Raw genomic sequence first — 24,550 nt, 5'->3', positions numbered from 1 at the left:
ACATATACATATGTACATATATATACATATATGTACATATACATATACATATATATTATACATTATATATATTATAACATGTAATATAAATATACTCAAATCCCATAATGATTATTTACTTTACTTAAAAACACGATCTTCATTTGTAAGTGTAGCCTGGCAAAAATATTATGTGCCAAAGTGCTATGTGCCTGTGTTTACTCTTGTATCTAAAGCAGTACAAACTACAAAATGCCCTTCGGATAAGCCAAACCTTCAAAAGAACAAAGTTCTCCTTATCATTAGACTGAGAATGAACGTGTCAACATGCGCAAGATGCTTCATTTGTCAATTGTTAAAAGATACTGCCTCAGACCGTTGGTAAGCCAGCGCTACCCCTCAGTTCTGATCTGCCTCAGATCTTCCTTCTGGGTTTCCAGACCCCGGCCACGGTGTCCAGGTTGGCTCCAGTCTTCTCTTTAAATAGTTCAAACTGTGACCACCTCCTCTTCTAAGTTTATAGCATTCTCTTGGGAATTAATTAAACACAGTTGCTGTGATCAACCTTATATTCTTGAATTTCTCATGTGTTTATATGATGACTTCCCAATTATATTTGACAGTTTTTGAAGAAAGAACTAAGTGTTATATCTCTTTGTTAGTACCACAGTATTAAACACAATGCCCTCTGTATGTGGTATATACCACGTAAGATATATTTTTGTTAATATTAAATACATTATGTAAAAGTTGTCTTGATACTCTTACCTATAACAGCAATTTTGCAATATAATATAAGAAAAACTCAGTCTCGGGGCGCCTGGGTGGCGCAGTCGGTTAAGCGTCCGACTTCAGCCAGGTCACGATCTCGCGGTCCGTGAGTTCGAGCCCCGCATCAGGCTCTGGGCTGATGGCTCAGAGCCTGGAGCCTGTTTCCGATTCTGTGTCTCCCTCTCTCTCTGCCCCTCCCCCGTTCATGCTCTGTCTCTCTCTGTCCCAAAAATAAATAAACGTTGAAAAAAAAAATATTAAAAAAAAAAAGAAAAACTCAGTCTCTCAGACAAAAGGAAGTCAGAGAAATAAGACATAAGGGAACTAGCATCTGTGGACAGCTGACAGGGTGTCACCATAATTATCATGTTTGATCATTAATTAATCAAGACTCACTTGGAAATGCAAGTTCAAGAAATATGAAATTGATCTGCCACTGGACCCATTTTCAGGTATTACTTGACATACAAAACAGCATATATTTCTAAAAGAAACAGTACCGTAGTATAACGCAAAAAGGACAGGAAGATAAGGATGGTGACAATATATTAAAACAGGACAGGGGCATCTGGGTGGCTCAGTTGGCTGAGCATCTGACTTCAACTCAGGTCATGATGTCATCATTCATGAATTCGGGCCCCATGTCAGCCTCTCTGCTGTCAGCACAGAGCTCACTTCAGATAGATCCTCTGTCTCCCTCTCTCTCTGCCCCTCCCCCCACCAAAAAAATAAACAAACATTTTTAAAAAGACTGAAAATTAAAAAAAAAAAATAGCACATAACATTCACTTTGCAATTTCTGAATGCCAAGCAAGAGGCTGAATAGTTTACATCTGTTACCTCCATTCTAATCCCAGCTCTAGAACTTTCTCGCTAAACACATAAGTGGCATCAGTTCTCTGAACCTTAGTTTCTCCATGTGCAAACTAGAAATGATTCTTAAATGACCTATCTCGAATGGTTGTGGTAAGGCTCGAGTCAGAGAAGGCATGCAAAGTCAGGAAAAAATGTTGAAAAATCTATTGAGCATTAGGCAAATTCAATTCATAGCCTTTTTAAGAAAAACAATTTCTAGGGGCGCCTGGGAGGCTCATTCGGTTGAGCGTCCGACTTTGGCTCGGGTCATGATCTCACGGTTTGTGAGTTCGAGCCCGGCATCGGGCTCTGAGCTGTCAGCTCGGAGCCTGGAGCCTGCTTCAGACTCTGTGTCTCCCTCTCTCTGTGCCCCTCCCCCACTTGGGCTCTGTCTCTCTCTGTCAAAAATAAATAAATGTAAAACCACAATTTTTTTTAAAAAAGAAGAAAAACAATTTCTAAAGCAATTATTTGAGAAGCAGATATTTTTGTGTTAATGAAATTATTGGAAATATTTCGTTAGAGGTGCCCCCTTCATGCCAACTCAGTCCATCAATGCCTCCTGTGTCCAGGACAGGGTCGAACTAATTCCCTGTGAGCCATTCCAGGCAGGCATGTATAACCTATCACCTCCAATAATATAAACAAGCTGAGCTCTGAATATTTTTGGAATTCAATTAAAAAGAAAAAAAGTTTCAACATCTAATAACACTAACCCAGATTTCCTGCCAAAGGTACTCTTTAATTTTGTGATATAAGAGGATTTTACTAAGATGTCAAACAAACCTAAAGTGTTTACAATAAATATTACATCAAGGCTAACCATACTTAACTGATAGGGAAAAAACCTTTACTTTTACTAAGGACGCTGCTATGCCAGTAACTCCAGCTTTTTCAGAAAGAAAAGCTATAAGAACAGAAATACTAAGATTACAAAAGCAAACTCAGTAAGAGCATGTAGCGTGGCACTCGGCCCAGAGGCTTCAGTAGGCACACATGCTTGAGATGTATTTACGTGACGGCTCCAGAGTATTTACATTTGAGAGTTCCCAACCATGTGGCTAGCACATTTCACCTAATGCTAAAAACATGCCGAGATACTAGAACCAAGGCTCCTGTCCTACAAGTATCCTTTATCTAATAGCATTTGTACTAATTGTTTTAAAGCTTACACAGTCAAAACTCTTGCAAATAACTCTACTGTGTTCTTTTCAGATGAAAGCAATTCGAGTCCAAAAACTGGTTTTTACTTAACCACCTGTCTTTTACTAACCATTTCTTTACAGGAACTAAACATCAAACACAGGGTGCTATAGATAAGTCATGTGTTTTCCAGCAGATGGCCCCTTGTAATGGCCAGGTTCATCTAACACCAAACATCCTCTAGAACCTACAATCCTACATTAACTGTGGGTTTTCCTTCTTTATGTTCTTATCAACATAATTTTTGAAAATACATTAATAATATATAATGAAAATAGTGTAATTTGCATTGCAGCTTTGAGGGGAAAAAAGCAGAAATGCAGAAATAGTCATAACAAAATTTCCTAAAATAAAATGTATAGCCTGTAATATGCATTATAATAGCAGTTTACCCAATACAAAACCCAAAGGAATCGTTGCTGTGTATTCAATTACAATTTATAAAAATGTAAACATATGTATAAATAATATAAACAATATGGCAATTTATACTATTAATGTACTTTTTTTTAATTTTTTTTTAACATTTATTTATTTTTGATACAGAGAGAGACAGAGCATGAACAGGGGAGGGGCAGAGACAGAGGGAGACACAGAATCGGAAGCAGGCTCCAGGCTCCGAGCCATCAGCCCAGAGCCCGACACGACTCTCGAACTCACGGACCGCGAGATAGTGACCTGAGATGAAGTCGGACGCCTAACCGACTGAGCCACCCAGGCGCCCCTTATTAATGTACTTTTAAGAAAATGAAAATGATACTTTCAATTTGCCTACTCATGGATCAAAGCCTACGGTGTTACACATCCTTCAGAAAAAAGTCTTCAGTGAGAGCTTTTCTTTTCTTTTTTAAAGATTTTATTTTTAAGTTATCTCTATACCCAACATGGGGCTCGAACTCACAACCCTGATATCAAGACTCACATGCTCTACCGACTAAGCCATCCAGACACCCCAAGAGCTTCTCTTTAAAAACTAGCATTTGGGGGCGCCTGGGTGGCGCAGTCGGTTAAGCGTCCGACTTCAGCTAGGTCACGATCTCACGGTCCGTGAGTTCGAGCCCCGCGTCGGCTCTGGGCTGATGGCTCAGAACCTGGAGCCTGTTTCCGATTCTGTGTCTCCCTCTCTCTCTGCCCCTCCCCCGTTCACGCTCTGTCTCTCTCTGTCCCAAAAATAAATAAACGTTGAAAAAAAAATTTTTTTTTAAAAACTAGCATTTGTGATAACTGATTCCCTTAGTTAGAAAAATGAATTACTATGCTTTCTTGCACATTTAGGATAAAAGAAGTGAGTTCATAACACTGATAGGATAGCTTGAAATCAGGAAGTGTGATATCTCTGGTTTTGTTCTTTTTTCTCAGGACTGCTTTGCCTATTGGGGTCTTTTGTGTTTGCATACAAACTTTAGGATTGTTTCTTCTATTTCTGTGAAGAATGACTTTGGTATTTTGATGGGGAATGCATTGAATCTGTAGATGGCTTTTGAGTGGTACAGCTACTTTAACAATATGAAATCTTCCAATCGATGAACACAGGGTGTCTTTCCATTTGTTTGTGTCTTTGATTTCTTTCAGCAAAGTCTTAAGAGTTTTCTCCCTACAGATCTTTCACTTTCTTGGTAAAATTTATTCCTAAGTATTTTGTGAATGGGATAGTTTTCTTTATTTCTTTTTCTAATGTTTCATGATCTCTGTAAGTTGATTTTGTTAACCTGCTACTTTACTGAAATCATTGATTAATCCAAGAAGTTTTTTGATCGGTTATTTAAAGTTTTCTACATATAAGATCATATCATCACCAAGCCATAGTAATAAAAACAGTATGATACTGGCACAAAAATAGACACATAGACCAGAACAGAGAGCCCAGAATTAAATCTCAGCATATACAGTCAACTAATATTCAACAAGAGAACCAAGAACACCCAATGGGTAAAAGATATTCTCTTCAAACGGTACTGGGAAATTTAGAGGAACACATGCAAAATAATGAACCTGGACCTCTAACTCACACCGCTTACAAAAGTTAACTCAGAATGGATCAAAGACTTAAATATAACACCTGATACCAAGAAACTCCTAGAAGATAGGAAAGAAGCTCATTGATACTTAGCAATGATTCTTTGTACCTGACACCAAAAGCACAAACAACAAAAGCAAAAATCAACAAACAGGACTACATCAAACTCAAAAGCTTCTGCACAACAAAAGAAACTAACAAAACAAAAAGGCAGCCTTCAAAATGGGAAATATTTTTTGTAAACCACATATCAGATACGGGGTTAATATCCAAAAATATACAGAGAACTAACACAACTTAATAATGAATAAACACTCTCGTTTTTTAAATGGGCAGAAGAACTAAAGAGACATTTTTCCAAAGAGGACATCAAAATAGTTAAAAAGCACATGAGCAGATGCTCAACATCACTAATCATCAGGGAAATGCAAATGAAAACCGCACTGAGATATCACCTCATACCCGCTGGAATGGCTATCATCAAGAAGACAAGAGACAGCAGGTGCTGGCGAGAACATGGGAATGTAAATTAGTCCAACCACTATGGAAAACAATATGGAGGTCACTCAAAAACTTGAAAATATACCTACCATACATTCCAGCAACTCCATTTCTGGGAATATACTCAAAGGAAATGAAAACAGGAATTCGATGAGATACACACACGTCCATGTTTATTGCAACACTATTGACAATAGCCACGATAGGAAAGCAACCAAATGCCCATTAATGGATGAGTGGATTAAAAAAGATGTGATATATATGCACAATAAAATATTACTTAGCCATGAGAAAGGAGGCTATCCTATCATTTGCAAAATCACAGATGGACCTTGAAAACATTATGCTAAATGGGATAAGCCAGACAAAGAGAAGTACTATAGGGTATCACTTATACATGGAATCTTAAAAGACCAAACATGCTAAAAATTAAAATTAAAAAAAAAAAACAACAGAAAATAAAATGATGGTTACCAGGAAATGGAAGAGTAGAGAGTAGGGGTGTTAAATGGATGCTGTTTAAGTGTATAAACTTGTAATGAGTACTAAAATAGCCATAGAGATTAAATGTACAGTTTGTCAAACAATAATAATAATAATGTACTGCAAGTATGTAATGTGATAAATATCATTACAATGGCAACTATATTACATATATAAATGTATCAAAGTAACACAATATACACCTTAAATTTATACAAGGTTACATGTTAAATTTATCCAATTAAAAAAACTGATAGGAAATGATGAAAGTTTGAAGAATCATACTTCCTAATTTCAAGACTTACTAAAAAGCTACAAAACTCGGGGCGCCTGGGTGGCGCAGTCGGTTAAGCGTCCGACTTCAGCCAGGTCACGATCTCGCGGTCCGTGAGTTCGAGCCCCGCGTCGGGCTCTGGGCTGATGGCTCAGAGCCTGGAGCCTGTTTCCGATTCTGTGTCTCCCTCTCTCTCTGCCCCTCCCCCGTTCATGCTCTGTCTCTCTCTGTCCCAAAAATAAATAAACGTTCAAAAAAAAAAAAAAAAAATTTAAAAAAAAAAGCTACAAAACTCAACTCAGTATAGCATTAAAAATGAACACACACATAAATAAATGGAACAGCTGAGAAAGTACAGAAATAGATTTACACAAATACAGGAAATGGATTTTGACAGAGTACAAAGGCAACTCAATAGAGAAAGGATAATCTTCCAACAAATAGTCCTGGATTAACTGAATATCCACATGAAAAAAATGGACATCAACCCATACCTCATATCTTTATAAAAATTAACTGAAAATGAATCATAGACCTATTTCTAAAACCTAAAACTACAAAACCTATAGAAGAAAAAACAGGAGGAAATCCTGATGACCTTACACTAAGCCAAGAGTTCTTAGATACAACACTAAAGTCATAATCCATAAAAGAAAAACATTGATAAGGTGGACTTTATAAAAATTTTAAACATCTGCTCTGCAAAAAGGACCTTTATGTGAATGGGAGAAAATTTTTGCAAATCACTTATCTGACAAAAGGTTTCTATCCAGAATACATAAACAACTCTCAAAATTCAGCGACAAGATGGGGCGCCTGGGTGGCTCAGTCGGTTAAGCGTCGGACTTCAGCTCAGGTCATGATCTCGCGGTCCGTGAGTTTGAGCCCCACGTCAGGCTCTGTGCTGACTGCTCAGAGCCTGGAGCCTGTTTCGGATTCTGTGTCTTCCTCTCTCTCTGACCCTCTCCCATTCATGCTCTGTCTCTCTCTGTCTCAAAAATAAATAAACGTTAAAAAAAGTTAAAAAAAAAAATTCAGCGACAAGAAACTAAGCAACCCAGTTAAAAAGGGGGCACAAAAAGGGGCACCTGGGTGGCTCAGTCACTTAAGTGTTCAACTCTTGATTGGACAGGTTTGTGGGATCAAGCCCTGCATCAGGCTTTGTGCTCACAGCTCAGAGTCTGCTTGGGATTCTCTCTCTCCATCTCTCTCTGCCTTTCCTCCACTCGCACTATCTCTCTTTCTCACTCTCTCAAAATAAATAAACTTTTTTAAAAAGTGGGCAAAACATGCGAACAGATAATTCACCCATGCATACACACAGATGGCAAATGAGCATATGAAAAAAATGCTCAACATTATTATTCACTAGGGAAAACAAAAATTAAAACCACAATCACTACACGCCTACTAGAATATCTAGAAAAGACAAAAAAATTATGAAACAACATGCTGGCCCAGATACAGAGCAGTTAGAACTCCCTTACCTTGCTAGAGGGAGCTCAGAATGGTACAGCCACCTGGGAAAACAATTTCATAGTTTCTTACCATAGAACCATTTATATAACATATAAATAGGTACTTACCATATAACCAGAAATCACACTCCTCTAAGTAAGAGAAATGAAAATTTATGATCACACAAGAACCTATCCATGAATATTTAAAACTTCCTTGGTCAGAATTGCTAGAAAACAAAAACAACAACCCAAAGGCCCATCAGCAAGTATAAACAAACAGTGGTATCCATCCAATGGAATATAGCTCAGTAGTAAAAAGAAATGAACTACTACTGATACATGCAACAACATGAATAATTCCCAAACATATTTTGCTAAGTGAAACAAAAGTCAGACCCAAAAGGCTACATACTGTAGGATTCCACTTATATGACATTCTGGAAAAGGCAAGACTGTACGGACCACTTACATGACATTCTGAAAGAGGCAAAACCATAGGGATACACAACAAATCTGTGGTTCTTATATATGGTCAGTTTTTTTTCACAAAGGGATCAAGGCTTGTCAATGAGGAAAGCAAAGTTGTGAACAATGGTGTGGGAACAATAAATACAGGGCAGAAATGAACCTCAGCCTCTACCTAATATTACATACAAAGATTAATTTGAGATGGATCACAGACCTAATCATAAATGCTAAAACTTTAAAACTTCCAGAAGAAACACTAGGAGATTATCTTAACAACCTTGGGGGTATAGAAACATTGCTTGCCACATAAAAATAAATACTCAAAAGAGAAAAAGATTTGTAGGTTGCATTTCATCAAAATCTTAAAACTTGGGATCATCAAAAGAAACATTAAAACATGAAAAGACAAGTGAGATACTGGAAGGTAATATCTGTGATACATATGTACAACAAGGGATTTATATCCAGAATATCTAAAGAACTCTTAAAAATCAATAATAAAAACACAAAGAATCCCAATTTTTTAATGGGCAAACACTTGAAGAGACACTTCACAAAAGAAGATATAGGAATGACCAATAAGAACATGGAAAGTGCTGAATATCATTAATCACCAAGAAAACATTAATTAAAACCACAGTGAAATACCCTTTTAAAACAACTAGAGTGACTAAAATTTAAAAGACTGACAATACCAAATATTGCAGAGGATGTAGAACAATGGAAATTCTCAAATATTGGTCATGAAAATATAATATGATACAGCCATTTTGGAAAAATGGAAAAAATGTTGATAGTTTTTTTTATAAACATACACCTACACCATGACCTAGCAATTTCACTCTTAACTTTCAATTCTTAGAGAGAAAGGAAAACTTACGTCAACAAAATACTCATACAATAATACTTGCTGCAATTTTATTTACGACAGCCCAAAACTGGAAACAACCCAAATATCCATCCACTCACAATCTATCAAATTGTAGTGTAATTATAAAATAGAATACTATACAGAGAAAGACAGATACCATATGGTTTCACTCTTATGTGGATCCTGAGAAACTTAACAGAATCCCATGGGGGAGGGGAAGAAAAAAAAAAAAAAAGCGGTTAGAATGGGAGAGAGCCAAAGCATAAGAGACTGTTAAAAACTGAGAACAGGGGCGCCTGGGTGGCGCAGTCGGTTAAGCGTCTGACTTCAGCCAGGTCACAATCTCGCGGTCCGTGAGTTCGAGCCCCGCGTCGGGCTCTGTGCTGACAGCTCAGAGCCTGGAGCCTGTTTCCGATTCTGTGTCTCCCTCTCTCTCTGCCCCTCCCCCGTTCATGCTCTGTCTCTGTCTGTCCCAAAAATAAATGAATAAACGTTGAAAAAAAAATTAAAAAAAAAAAAAAACTGAGAACAAACTGAGGGTTGATGGGGGGTGGGAGGGGGAGGGTGAGTGATGGGTATTGAAGAGGACACCTGTTGGGATGAGCACTGGATGTTGTATGGAAACCAATTTGACAATAAACTTCATATACTGAAAAAAATAAATAAAATAAAATAAAATAAAATAAAATAAAATAAAATAAAATAGAATACTATCTCACCATAAAAAAGAATGAATCACCAACATGTTGTGAATACACAACAACATGGATGACTATCAAAACACTATTTTGAGTGAAATAAGCCAACCACCAAACACTACATATTGAATGATTCCATTGAGAGGAAACTGAAGGGCAAGTGAAAGTAATCTATGATGATAGGATTGGAACAATGGTAGCCCATGGAGTGGAAACTGAAAGAGGGCATAAAAGAACTTTCTGGAATAATGAAATATTTTAAGTTGTTTTTTTTTTTTTAAGTTTATTTAGAGAGAGAGAGAGAGAAAGAGAGAGAGAGACCAGGGAGGGGCAGAGAGAGGGAGAAAGACAGAGTCCCAACTGGGTTCCGCCTGTCAGCAGGGAGCCGGAGGTGGGGCTCCATCTCACAACCTTGAGATCATGACCTGAGCCAAAATCAAGAGTCAGAGGCTTAACCGACTGAGCTACCCAGGCACCTCGAAATGCAGATCATATCACATGTCACCCTGCAACACTGAACACAACAAATAGCTACTTTTAGAGAGTGTATTAATTCATTCGAATTCATAGAAGAAGGCATAAGTTCACATGTTTGGGAAAGCAGAATGGTCTTATTTTAAGCAACCTGAAACTATTAACAAACAAAAATAATATTTTTTAATTAAACTTGCCAATAGAAGTATGAAACGATATAATTATGGACCAAATAAAGAGGTTAAACACTGAATCAGAGTCCTAAGCATCTTATCTTAGGAACACCTGAACTATTATCAAAGTCAATACCCCCCCCCCAAAAAAAGTATACACTATCTTTGTATGTTATTCCTGATTGGGCAAGGATGACAGTTAACAATATAAATTATGATGAGAATAATTTATATAGGGAAAAACACAGCTAGGTTAACTACCCAAAACTTCTGTTCTCAGTCGAATCCAATATAAAAAAAAAAAAAATAATTCATCCAACAGTGAATGATTTTGCTACAGGGTCTACAATTATAACTCTAGTTCTTATATAATATTAGGAAGTATAACAAATTTCAACCCCAAATGAATTAAAATGATGGTTCATATAGGAACCCCCACAAGTGTAATAAACCGGACAAAAGGATTATCTAGACTAAAACTGACATTTGACCAAATCTCTTAACCTTTCATTTTAAAAATAAATAAAGGAAATGCAATGTTATCATTTACTTGATCAGCGCATTCTAAGGTGCTTTAACCAGAAACCTACTTCCCAACTTAACTATAAAACAATCCTTAATACACATGCAGACACACATATACACGCACACCCACATGCATTTGTGAGTATGTGTATGTGTTTGCATGATCACATGTATGTGTGCAGAATAAGTTCTAGGCATTCTCAAAAGTTCCAAACGGATTTGGCATTGGTACTAAAAGAAAACACCTGAAATAGTAAAATATTTGATCAGCCCGTTTTTTAAAGCTCTGCAGGAGAAGCATACCTGTGCCCTCTTCTGCACCTCAGAGAGGAGCTCGGAGTACTGCAACTCCAGTTCCTTCTTTTGTTTCTGCCAGCAGCTCTCTTGGGCTTTGATCTGCTCTGCCACTTTGTTAAAAGTGTCTTCCTGTGTGTGCTGAAGCTCCCTCATTGTGTCAGACTTGTTTTTACAGATATACTCCAGATGACTTATCTAAACAGGGAAATGCAACAGAGAATGAGATAGGCTCACAAAACATTTCTTTGTACATCTCCCCCAAAACCATCCAAAATTTTCACCTATGATTCATTCCTTAAGCTCACATACAAATTGTAAGTTAAAATGAAAACCCAAAAATTAAGAAACAGAAATCGGTAGGGCAAATAATCATATTTTAGAAGAATATGGTGTCATTTATATGCACATATGCTGAGATGACAAACCATTTTTCTCTTTCTAATAAAGTTACTCACTCTAGAATCAACTTGACTGAGAAAATTAAGAAGACTATTCTTATTTCTAGAACCAAAGCTCTTCAATGGGAAACAGCATTTCAATGAGATTTACAAATCTACAAACATTTTACATATAATAAAACAGAACAGTACAACCATTTTTTTATTTCACGTTCCAAACGCTGGAAAGAAAATCATCTGAGATGTATGACAATTAATGATGTTCGAAACTATGAAAAACTGTTAAAACATAATACCATCTCAGAGGGTTCAAACATGTACTCATTTTAATTGCCAGTAATTTTCAAACCCATTATACACACATTCACAATCATGAACAGCACCTGGGCTTCTCACAATGTATTCCCTCATTTCCTCAATCCTACTTCTCCGTGCCCGTGGTTGTATTTGCCAATCGAACCAAGGCAAAATGCCCTCAGTCTAAAATTAGGCCAAGATGCTGTTTCATTAATTCAACAGATTAGAGTTAAAAACAACAACAACAACAACAACAACAACAACAACTTAGGTAAGTTTTTCTCTTCATGTCCCATAAGAGCAAGTGCCATTTCAACTAAGATCTGGAAACCGGACCACATAACATAGTTCTGACCAGTTCAATAGACCCAGGATAAGAACTGATATCTTCAATGGTGAAATATGTTGGTCTGCTAAGCCATTTTAATTTTCCATCACCAAAATAGGGCTTTTTAAAAAATTTTTTGAAAGACTGAATTTCTGGGCTCATGAATGGTAAAGTGATCCTAAGAGTCTACTGTTTTCTCCTACCGTGTATACCTCTCACATGCTACAGCACAGAAAGGGTTTTGTAATACACATCTTGTTATAATTCAAGAAATATCATAAACATAATTTTAAATTTTCAAGTGCTTTTAAAGTAACACTTCATTATTTCCTGAGCAAAAATTTTAAGATCATGTTTTTGAATAGCTGTATCTTGTTTCTATTTTATGCTAACATAAAGAGTTGGTTTATTAATGTAAATGACTAAGTTCTTTGAATTGCTTCATCAGTAAGATTAATTTATTTTCTTTTAATTAGGTCCCTGTGGCTAATACTGGCTAGTAGTATTAGCATGTCCTGCACAGAGTGTGGAGCTTAGAGACTTCATACAGACTTCAGTCACATTTACATGCCCACAGCAATGGCATCAAACTGAGTTGTAGACAAGCCATAATTAATGGTATTGAATTATTAACACCCAAATTCTTTTTGAAATAAGATGAATGTCAGCCCCTCTTAATGATACTGTGATGTGGACAAATGTCACTGAATTTAATAGAGGTATCTGGTGCCTGAGGACAGTTACCTTCTCATTAGCCCTGGTGAGGTCTGAGATCAGGGCATCAACATTCTCCTGCAAGACTGCACAGAGCTCAGACCACGAGAATTTATCCAGCATGCCTTCTGGTTGTTTTATGAGCACACAGCCTGCTATCAAGTGCTGATACAAGGTATGAAGAAAGGTTAGCTTCTCCTGTGAGAAAAAAAAAATAATAATTCCAGTATATCCACATTGTAAGAAGTAAAACACACACTATGCACGGGGAAGTATTTGTTTCAAAAACTTGAGAAGGAATTAAAATGTTCAAGTCTCAGAATACTGTCATTTTGGGTACTTTTTTTACATTCAAAACTACACAGCAGATACAAACTTAGAATTGATTAAACTTGGTATTCAAAACCAAAAATCTGAAGTCTAGAAGCCAAAAGACCAGGGTTCTGACCCCAGTTCTGTTACTACTGAGGATGTCACCTAAGTGCCTGTTCAGACATCACCTTTCTCAGATACATGACATGTCTGGACTAATTGTTTCTAAGCCCTTTTAACTAGATGTCGGTATAGTCATTCTACAGTTTCATATTTACATCTGCCCAAACAGATGTTATTTAAGTCAAAAAAACCAATATAGAGAGAAGACTGTTGCTCAGTTCCACTGAAGACAAAGTTATACAATATCTGTGCTTTACATGTACACAATTACTCAGCTTTCTTCTTCCCCCAGAGATTCCAGTTTGCTTACCTCTTATAGGAAATCTATCCCAAGCCCCTTAGGCAAAGCAGACAGTGATATGAAAGATATGGAAGAGAGGTTCATCTGTTTTCCCTGTAAGTTCATATAGTATTTGGCACATTGAGCATTTACAGGTGTTTAAATATTACAAAGTAACAGGCAAAAAGAAATGGACATGGCTGCCCAAGACATATTTCCAAAACTGTCCAATTAGAAATATACAATAAAAAGTTCTTTAAAATTATATTGCCATTGTAGTAACTAAACCATCCATTGTTTAACGACCTAGAAACACTATGCTGTAGAATTCAGTAAAAAGCCGATCCCATCTTGAACACACAAAAAGTTTATTTACTAACGTGCCAAATGGCTCTCTTTATAAGGTGTTTCATCTATAAACTGCCAAAGAGTGGAACTCAAGACAAGGCAATTGTAAAGCTGCAAAAGGGTATTTTATGTAGATAATAAGTTGCCTCAAGATTTTTTTAATAGACCAGCAAGAAAAGAAAACGTTTAAAAGAAGGAAATTTGAGGGGGGAAAAATAGAAATGCTAACCTTCTAGACAAGAATAACTGTATCTAGCATATGCAAAGGTTTTGTGTTTATAAATTGTGGGGAAAGTTTTTCTATATATATCAAAATGTGTATCTTTAATTGTCTCTAGATGACACCTTACTTTTTCCCACTATAACAATTTAAAGCCAAAAAATTTTAATATGTAGTTACAGCCACTAACTTGAGTTAGGATATCAGAAGAATCTTCATAAATATGTTACGCCTTTTTCTTTTTTAAGCAACTAAAGATGTCTTTTGCATTTTCAACTGGGTTGAGATACTTAAAAACCTTATTAAATCCAACTAACCAAATGTGATATTCAGGCACTAAAGGTCTTCACCCTCCACATTTTGCCAAGTGATCAAGTTCATCCTAAAGGATAATTCATTGTGTCGCCATTATGTCCTTTTTGCTTGGGCTGTGACAAACCATGCATGATAATCATCCATTTGGCGTGAAAAGAGAATCTCAAGATCCAAAATCAATTCACACATGTTGAACCCAACCACAATGCTGTAGACATGCTGACTTTACAATACAGTCAGGCTTCTAGTTTCCTTTACTTTAATCATTATCTGATGTGTAGAACAATTCCAGCCCCTTCATGTGGACACAATTTAAATCCCAGACTGTAAGAAGAGTGGAAAGAATGTTTCCTTTTTACTCTCTTGGCATTCATGTCCATATTTGTTGGAGTAATGAACTCAATATGCAGGAAGACTCAGATAAACCAGCTCCACACTAGCTAAACTAGCTCTATATCCCATGGGTGAAAGAACATATAAGATAACAATTCCATTCACCCAGCCTCACACAGAATATAAAAGTTTTGCCATAATATTTTAAGAATTTATTAATAAATAAAAATGCATAGGCAACTCTCGAGGGCATCCAAATAAAGGTTTAATATTGTGGGTGACTTCTATTTTTCCACATTTTGGTTACTACCCTGTAATTGTAAAGAGTAAGGAGACTGTCTATTAGAGCAGATATTACTTCTGTTTTGCAAATAAGGAAAGATGTGGAGAGACTAAGCTGTGTGGCTTGTCCATATTCACATTTTGCAAACAGAAGTACCACTAGCCAAGTCTGGTTCTTTCTGATCATGAGAAACATATTCCCACCATGTTCAGCTGCTAAACTACTGAAATAAAAAATAGTTTTGTCAGTGGCAAATAGGCAAACTTTGAAAGGACCATCAGGAGCGTAAGTGCTGGGGATACAAGCGGCACGAGTGACCGAGGGGTTAAACTCTATCACTTCTCTCCAAATTAGGATGACCTGATAGTGAAAGAGTGACCGATTTTGCGACTGGCATGACTATTTCAAAACGGTTGGCTCAGAACAATTTTTTTGAATTAAATTAAATTTTTTTGAATTAAGTAAAAATAGCCACGTGATGTATGTAAATTTCTAAAACCGAGATTAGTGAAGGCCTTTCCTGCCAGGCATCCTGTCTCAGGTGATACCTCGGTATCCTTCTGGAAAGCCTGGGAAAGCTTCTGCAGTTCACTCTCCGATTGGGCCGCTCGAGCCTTTTCTTTCTCCCAACAGTGCAGCACATTTTGTAGTTCCGCTTTCAAAGTGCTTATGAGAGCCTCTCTGTCTGCACATTTAGTGCGTAAATGACTTAACTCTTTACTGACATCAGCCAGTTTATCCTGAAGGTCCTGTCAGAGATACAAAATAAAGAGACCATATGAAGGCCGGCCAGTAAAGGGGCCGAGGATGCAAATGTAAAATACATAATGAAGACTTCCTAAGCTTTAGAATCGTAAAGGCAAACATCTGACTACAGTGCCAAACATACTTAGGCATTTTAAGGTATTTGATTGAATATATTTTCTAAAGTATGCTATTGTAGCTCAAAAGTTAGGAAAAAACTGCTAAGTTTTAACATGTAAACATAAAATATTCCCAAGATAGCTAATTCCAAAGAGCTCTTTGAAAAGGACTTTTCCTTTCAATTCATCATTTAAAAAAATAATAATAACTTGGTAGCTCAAAGCATTTTAATAACATGTAAATAACGCTTTTAAATGAAATCTTTTACCTTCCGTATAAGAACATTTACTTCCCAATGACATGCAAATTCTAACAGAAATCTCGTATGTGGGACATAAGATTCTGAATTATTTCTTCTTCAACCTTATTAACAAACTCTACTGAAGTATGTCCATGACAAACTCAACATTAAGCAATGCAAAGACATTCCGACTCCCACACTTGCCTCAGTATGATTCTGCAAAGATGTAATACATAAAACCAGTGCAGAGAATAAAATAAACTGTTGTCCTGGACCATAGCCAGGTGCGGCCCCAGCCCGTTACTAGGCCTGATGCATTAAAAACAATGGCTCCACCCTACAATGATGAAAACTGACTCCAAATACTGATGTGCTTATGTAAAATATGTTGAATATGTATCTGAGGCTGGGCATTAAATCTTAAATCGTTTTTTTCAGTCTGTGGTATTATAATTAAATCTGGGAAATGCATTTTTCCTTTAACCAAAATAATTTCCAACCAAGTTTTATTTTTTTAATGAAAAAAACATTCTTGTTTCTTTGATCAACAATAAAAATTCAAAACTGTATCCAAATGTACTTAATAAAAAATAGGAAGATACATTTTCAGATAGTTCTACTTTAAAATATTCCCTCGATAGTCATTTGGGTCTCTTAATACAAAAAGAAAAAGTCATTCTAAGTCCTAATACCTTAATATTTTTAGTGTGAGATTCTATCTTCTGTTGGGTAGAACTGAGTTCATTCGATGCTTTTTCCTTAGCATCATTCACGCTGTTTAGCTGATGAAAGAAAACGGAAGTTACTTTTTTTGTATTTTTCAAGGACGGGTAACTCAAAAAAGCTAATCTTTAAATGTATTTTACGCAATTACTTAAATACCAATGTTCCAATAGTGATTAACAGTTAAAAAAATTCTTTCTTTTGGTTAACTATGTCATTTCTGTCACAAGTGCGCATGGCTAAAAAGAAAAGAAAGCATTCAAGCTTAAAATGTCAGTGATGTTATTGTGCATTTACTCGATGGCTGGATAAAGGATTTTATTCTTACTGTAAACAAATACAACTTTATTCTTAAAATCCTCCTGGACCAACATGCCAAAAGCAGTGGCATCTATAAGGAAAGAGAAAAAGGACAGAGCAGAAGACTGTTCTCTCTATACATCATGAGGGTATTCACTGGTCTCTCCCTCCATATGACAACTTCAGGGTCGGTCACAGGCAGTCCTACTGGGAAGGCTTGTGGCAGGTCATCAGTTGGTCCTGCTCCGCTTGTGATTTATTTTCTTTGACAGTTCATTCTTCTTTCTGTCAGACTGCTCTTTTTGCTTTCTTTTCAGCCACCCCCTTGGTCTCCCCACTGCTGTCTCTGGCACTGGTTCACAACAAAGCACATTACTAAGCCAAAGCCTGCTGAGTCGACTTTTCAACTGTGCTGAGGATCATGTGACATTCATCCTCCCAAATAACAATTCGCTGTGGGTAATATGTTCCTAGTTACCCTGCAGCTTCCAGACCTGGGCCTCAGAAGAGTTTCAGAAAGTACTAACAATACAGGTTGCCTTGTCTCACTGGGAGCGACTTGGCAATATTTGTTCTTTACGGCAATTTAATTATTCCAGCGGTCATTTTCGCTTTTGCCTTCTGAACAATGACAGAGGGCATTAAGAAGGCTCACTTTTCCTCCTTCGTTGACCTTGGTAAACTAAAGCAAAAGAAACCTCTTTTGAAATGTGAAATATAAGGATATAATGGCCTTGTATTACTTGAAAGAAACAAATAAACAAAAGGATAAACACTAAATTCCATGCTATGTCGCTTGTCTTTGGTTTGAACAGTCTGTTTGTTGTTCTGCTAACTAATTGTGTTTAATGTAATTATTTCATACTCTCTAATTCGACAAGATGCAACTAAACAAACTCTTCAATTTTTAAGCATAAACTCATAAAATATTTTAATACCCAAGAAAATTATCAACCCACACATTAAACAATACAAATGAGATGATAAAGAGAAGCACGAGATTTTTTAATCAGCAAATTAAAAACTAGCAGGCTACATCAAACAGATGCTTGTTTTTGAAAACTTCTAACAACATTTACGTTCTTTAGAAAATGAGAACTTCTCTTTTTTTCATTAAGACCTCCTCAATTTCTAGAAATCTTAACCTAAAATAATTGACACAGCCTCAATTTCCACTACCTATCCCTAATTTCATAAAAGCACATCAACACTTAAATAGAAACATATGAACACAGAAGACTCATGCAGTTTTTTATTAAGTCAAGATAGATACATTTTGAAGGCCGGGAAAGCGACAGAGTCTTTGCAACTTTGAAAATCACAGTGTGACTGCAGAGTTACGAAAACGTAAGTGAGACACCACTTTAGGCCACACTTAAAGAAAGAACAGTGACGGACAATTTATTATTTTTTGTATCTGTGAAGCTGTCAATTCAACATCCCCCATCTTTCTGACCTTTGTAACAAGCAAGGGAATGCACTGCTGCAGGCCGAAGGCTATATGTGTGGAGCCAAACAGTGCCAGTGTTACCTCATTAGACGCGTCTTCCAGCTTGTTCTGGTAATCTGTCAAGGTACGCCTCAAAGTCTCAAGGACAACAGAGAAGCTGGGAGGTTTATCTTTGTCCTTGTGGATGCCTAGAGAAAAATGTAAGATGAAAATATATCCCAAAGTCACAAAGAGACAAAAGCTAAGCAAAGAGTAACAGAGAGATTACAATTAGATAGAGCTGAAAAGGTAGTAGGAAACATCGAGGAGAGTCGTATTCTCCAAAGTATACTGCTGTATAGCCAAGTATTAATAGCCTTTCTAAACAAGTGATCAAATTAAGTTCATAATATATCAAGTTCAGACTTATGGCTACTTCGTACCTTACAAAGGCCCACACTGTAGTTAGTAGTGAGCTCTTTTCTTTTCTTTTTTTCCTATCTTCTAAATAACGTATGTGTACATACCTGTTATCCAACAATTAAATGAACAGTCTATATACTAACATTGTTTGGGGGAGTTATATACATTTACTCTGGTCCTTGTGTTTCTGATCAGTCAGGCTTATTTTGCTTAAATAATAATTTCTGAACCCAAGAGCACATCATTTTCTGTTATACTTGGAAATATTCTTCAATCCTTAAAATTCTCAAGTTACAATTTGAAATAAATAATAAAAATGCTATTATCTACACAGGCCCACATCATGTTTCAATTAAAACCCTTAAAACTGATACTTATTGTAAAAATATGAGTATTTCCATATTATGCCCTCAAACTATTTTAATTTAGTTGGGCCATAAGTCAGTTGAGCTAATCAAGGTCACATGGTCAAACGTAGTTCAAAAGATTAATCCAAAATAATCAAAAGTTTAGTTTTAAAAACCACTTTAAATTGATTGTCCACTGTACTTCTGTTAAACAAATAGCAAATTTTAAAATATTAAAAGATTTTTCTTTTCATATTATAATTTCTCCCTAGCATATTTTATAATCTAAATATTTCAATAAACAAGACACATATTTTCAACAAGGGTGATTTCAAAAAGAAGCATTCATAATATACGTTTTATTATTCATTCATATACTTTACTGAATTCCTACTATGTACTAATCCAAGGTATTAGATACATGGAGGTAAATAAGATTGGCGTGGTATCTGTCCTCATAGAATTTACAGTCTAAAAAGAGGAGGAAAGATAGTAAGCCAGTAATTACATGAGATCATTTATCCATTCTTCATGTATTCAATGGTGGAACTTTGGAAAGATGGGAAAGAAGGCAATAATAAAGGAAAGAAGAATAATGGAAGGAAGGAAGGAAGGAAGGAAGGAAGGAAGGAAGGAAGACAGGAAGGAAGAAGGGAAGAAAGAAAGACAAAAATAAAAGGAGAGAGAAAGAAGAAAAAATTTGGGGCTCAATGACAGACTAACTTTATCTCAGCACATTGTTGATATTTAGTGTTTTAATTTTGGATAAAATGTTATTAATAAATTGATTATATTCATCAAGGTATAATTTAAACACTATCTCAAGTATGGGTACACCTTAGATTTTTTTTAAACAGAAGAAGAATATTTAACTTAAAAACCAAAAGTAATATAGAAGCAACACATATCCCAGCTGGGCAAAAAAAAAAGGCGCTGCTCTGAGCCATGATAATGGAGAAGACAGTACTCTTTGTAATTACTATGAGTTAGAAAGACAACTCATTAAAAATTTTATTAAAAGTCTTACCAAATATATTTTTTAAAAAATTGCTCTTGCACAAGATAAAAAAAAAATGTAATGTATAATTCTTTTCTTTTGCTACTACACAAGTAGGCCATGAATAAATCATTCAAGGACACTCGGGAAATCTGCTGGCTTTTACAATAAGGGAGAAAACTTCCTCTTAGAAATTCAGAAGAATAAAACCAGTTTAATATGAGTGTTGAGGGGTAAGGGGACAAAATGACCTCTCCTTACTGACCCATGCATATTCTTATATTCTACATAAAATAAAGTTTCTTTGCTTGAAAATGTTTATACAATAAAGTTCAGTTGAAGTACAACGTATACATTAAGTCACCCACATCCATCATAAAAAGAAATAGTTCCTGGTTCCTTAACATGGCAAAAGGCTTACAAAGAAAAAGAAAAGGTCACTAGGACCCAGGACCTTATTGACTAATTTGACTTACCCTAATAATAACCACTGCACCATGGCCCAAAATAAACAGTTAAAGATATCAAAAGGAGCTCTAAAAACTCAGATAAAGAGCAATAAAAAAACAATTTGAAAAGTGGTCATAAATGGCTTTTCAAAGGTCTAAGTCCACATGAAGAACAGAATGTGTCAGAACACTATATACTCCAACAGCACTAACTCAAAACCTTCCAATGTCGTCTATATGTGTACGTCTCTGTACTTGGATGCCAGCCTATACTTGCACATCACCACTATCTGCTTCCATCCCTCTCACTCGCTTTTAATAGTAAGACCATTTCAACTCTGGATATTCCTTGGCAACATTTTTTGTTTGTTTGTTTTTTGTCTGTTTGGGGTTTTTTTCACATTTTATTTCATATTACGAGACATCATAACACTTACATTAAATATAAAAATATATGCATGTGTGTGTACCCATATTATAACCCAGTGAATGTTTTATTATTTATAATGATATTCTTCTCTTCTGGTACGTACAATATGATTTTGTTTTGTAGACACCTACTTGAGCATCATTATCTTTTGTGATTCAGGGCGAATTACCTGAATCTGACTCTGATTAACAATTCCACTAGGGTTGTGGCATAATTATCTGGCTGAAAAGGCCAACCTCAACTGGCTGTGCTTCTTATCAGAGAAGGTTCTCAGGGAAGAATAAATTTTCCATCTTGTTTGGGACTAATCAATCTCTTGTCAAGGGCATATATTTCTTTCATTATCTCATGGTAGATTAGAAACTGCTAGCCTAATATATAGCACCCAATTTCTATGTTTCTTAGGTATAGATTTACCTAAAATTATTACATAAAGGCAAATCTTTTTTTTTTTTTTAATGAATAGCCCATAGCAGAGAGAAGATAGAAAAAAATGGCTACAACCTCTCTATTTAAATGTTTTCTTTCAGGGGTGCCTGGGTGGTTCAGTCAGTTGAGTGTCCAGCTGGTGATTTTGGCTCAGGTCGTGATCCCAGGGTCATGGGATCGAGCCCCATGTCAAGCTCCACGCCAAGTGTGGGACCTGCTTGGGACTCTGTCTGTCTGTCTCTCTCTCTCTCTCTCTCTCTGTCCCTCTTCCCCTCTCACACTCTCTCTCTCTCTAAAATAAAAATAATAATAATAATAATAAAAATAAATAAATATTTTCTTTTAGACAAGCTCAAAAACTAAGTATTTCTACATGACCCAAATAAACCACTGCTTTTGAAGCTAGTGTTATTACTTCAGTACCCTGTAATTCCACAGTAGAAACATTAAATTGAGTCTATCTCTTCAACTTTCTCAGACATTCATTCTCTTATCTACCTCAGTCTCCTGCAAGACTCCAAAAGGGGAGAATTATTAAGAAATAATGGAGAGACATGGGGTGCCTGGGCAGCTCAGTCAGTTAAGCGTTGACTTGGGCTCAGGTCATGATCTCACAGTTCGTGAGTTCGAGTCCCACGTTGGGCTCTGTGCTAACAGCTCAGAGCCTGGAACCTGCTTTGGATTCTGTGTCTCCTTCTTTCCCTGCCCTTCCATGCTCAAACTCTGTCTCTCTCTCTCAAAACTAAGTAAACATTTAAAAAATAATAATAATAAAGAAATAACAGAGAGACAACAGAAAACAAAAGACAGATTTTTTTAGACTACATATATGTGTGTATATGTATATATGTATAAATACATGTAGAACATGAACAGTCATGTTCATCCTTAGAATAGGGGGAAAAAGAAAACCCAGTTATTTAATGTGGATTTTTAATCACATAGTAAAACACAGAAAATAACATACAAATGGGTTTTACCTTCACCTAAGAAAGTCTAAACATTTAATACATTGATGATCAAGAAAATTCCTTTTTCACTCTAAAAGCATTAGATATAAACATTTTGTTGGCAGATATGCTTTTCAAACTGAGACTACATTCTGTATATCAATTTGCTTTATTCACTGAGATCATAAGCAAACTTCTTCCTTATCTTGTAAACACAGGTACCCATTCTGAAGTTCTTAAGGAAAATGGCTTATAACTTTTTTAACATACAGAGAATATTTATAATGTAAGTCTTGCTCACCCACCCCTAACTATGTCTCCAGGGAAAGTAAAAAAAAAAAAAAAAAAAAAAAAAAACCTTCCTTTACCAATGTTTGAGAAATGTATAGGTGAGGGGAGTCCCAGAATCTTTCATGAGCTAGCTCTATATGGCTTGATAAGCTCTGTGCACTTGAAAGGCCATAGATAACAGCCATCAGGCTGGGTCCCTGAAATCAATGAAGACAATGGTATCTGGAGTGACAAAGACCAGGTGGTAGCACTTAACTTCCAGAAACAAAATGGACATGTTTACCATAATGGAATCAAAGCAGTAAACAAAATGGTTTCACCCACAGAGATCACAGGTGTTGGCTAACTGATCATGGTGTTCATAGGAGTAAGATACATACTCTACTTAAATGTTATATGATTTGGGGGGGTGCCTGGGTGGCTCAGTTGGCTAAGCATCCAACTCTTGATTTTGGCTCAGGTCATGATCTCACCATTCGTGAGCTCGAGCCCCGCATCAGGCTCTGCAATGACAGTGGGGGGCCTGCTTGGGATTCTCTCTCCCTCCCTACCCCTCCCATGCTCGCTTGCTCTCTCTCTCCCTCTCTCTCCAAAAAATAAATAAACTAAAAAAAAAATTTATTTAATAAAATAAAATGTTATCTGATTTGTACAAGAATAAAAGTTCTAAGTCTGATTACCAGAGGTAGGACTTAAATCAACTCAGAAAAGAGTCTTTGCTCTCAGTCAATTATCAGACTTGGGCTAGTTCATAGACCAGGTGTCCCTTGAATAAAGAGGTAGGGTCCCGTTTGGAAACCCCAACATACTGCCAGAAGGTCATACTGTAAATCTTCTTCCTAGCCTTTCTCAAAGAAACATGCAACCATTTGCCAAGGTGACTATGCACTAGAGAAGGGGAGTTATTCACTGGGATAACTAGACACTGGATCTGAACTAACACTAATTCCTGAAGAACTAACATGCTATTATGGTTCACTAGTTAGGGTAGGAGCTTACAGAGGTCAAGAGACTGACTGAATTTTGGCTCAGGTATTTCGCCATTGGGCACAGTAGGTACTTGAACCCAGCTTATTTCCCTAGTTTGGAACCCATAACAAAGAAAAGACAAATGCAGAAACTGACACCATATCCATATTGGTTACCTGACTCAAGCATTAAAGGATTTACAGAGGAAAACCAAACAGAAAAAAAGCTAGTGGAAGTCACTAGAACTTTTACCTACCAAAATAGTAAATCAAAAGTAATGCCACCTTTCTGGAGAGATTGCAGAGATTAGTGCCTCTGTTAAGGACTTAAAAGATACAGGGGTGGTGACTTCAACCACGTGAGCATTCAACTTATCTGGCTTAGTGCAGAAAACAGATGAATCTTAGGGAATGTCAGCATATTACTGTAAGCATAGTCACATGTGATTCTAAGTGCAGCTGCAGCGAAAGATGCAGTTTCATTGCTGGAGCAGGTCAATACATTTCCTGGCAACTGGAATGAAGCTATTTCTTCCAACCTTTTAGAAAAAAAAAAACTACCTGAACAGTTTCTTTCGGCTGTCAGGGCTAGCAATACACCCTCACAGCTTTACCTCAGAGCTATATTAACTCCGGCGCAATCCAGTCTATAGGAACCTTGACCAACTTTTCATTCCAGAAGACTCTCATGTTCTACTTAGCTCCCTAC

The 24,550-nt window shown here is 36.4% G+C and overlaps 1 protein-coding gene across 11 annotated transcripts in view; it reads right to left on the bottom strand.

Annotated features, from left to right (window-relative positions):
* The window catches only part of CCDC171 (coiled-coil domain containing 171), a 312,701-nt gene that overhangs the window by 174,344 nt on the left and 113,807 nt on the right, over window positions 1-24,550 (bottom strand). For all 11 annotated transcript variants that reach the window (XM_045470282.1, XM_045470288.1, XM_045470291.1 and 8 more), the window contains 5 exons: window positions 18,660-18,766; window positions 16,798-16,887; window positions 15,549-15,749; window positions 12,817-12,984; window positions 11,056-11,244 (listed from right to left, as the gene is read on the bottom strand). In XM_045470282.1, the coding sequence (XP_045326238.1) occupies window positions 11,056-11,244; window positions 12,817-12,984; window positions 15,549-15,749; window positions 16,798-16,887; window positions 18,660-18,766 (755 nt within the window). The remainder of the gene's footprint in view (window positions 1-11,055; window positions 11,245-12,816; window positions 12,985-15,548; window positions 15,750-16,797; window positions 16,888-18,659; window positions 18,767-24,550) is intronic.

This window comes from Leopardus geoffroyi, chromosome D4, assembly GCF_018350155.1.
Source record: "Leopardus geoffroyi isolate Oge1 chromosome D4, O.geoffroyi_Oge1_pat1.0, whole genome shotgun sequence".
In the NCBI taxonomy this organism is placed as follows: Eukaryota; Metazoa; Chordata; class Mammalia; order Carnivora; family Felidae; genus Leopardus; species Leopardus geoffroyi.
Note: the sequence above shows the minus strand (reverse complement) of the source record. Positions and strands in the feature narration are given on the sequence as shown.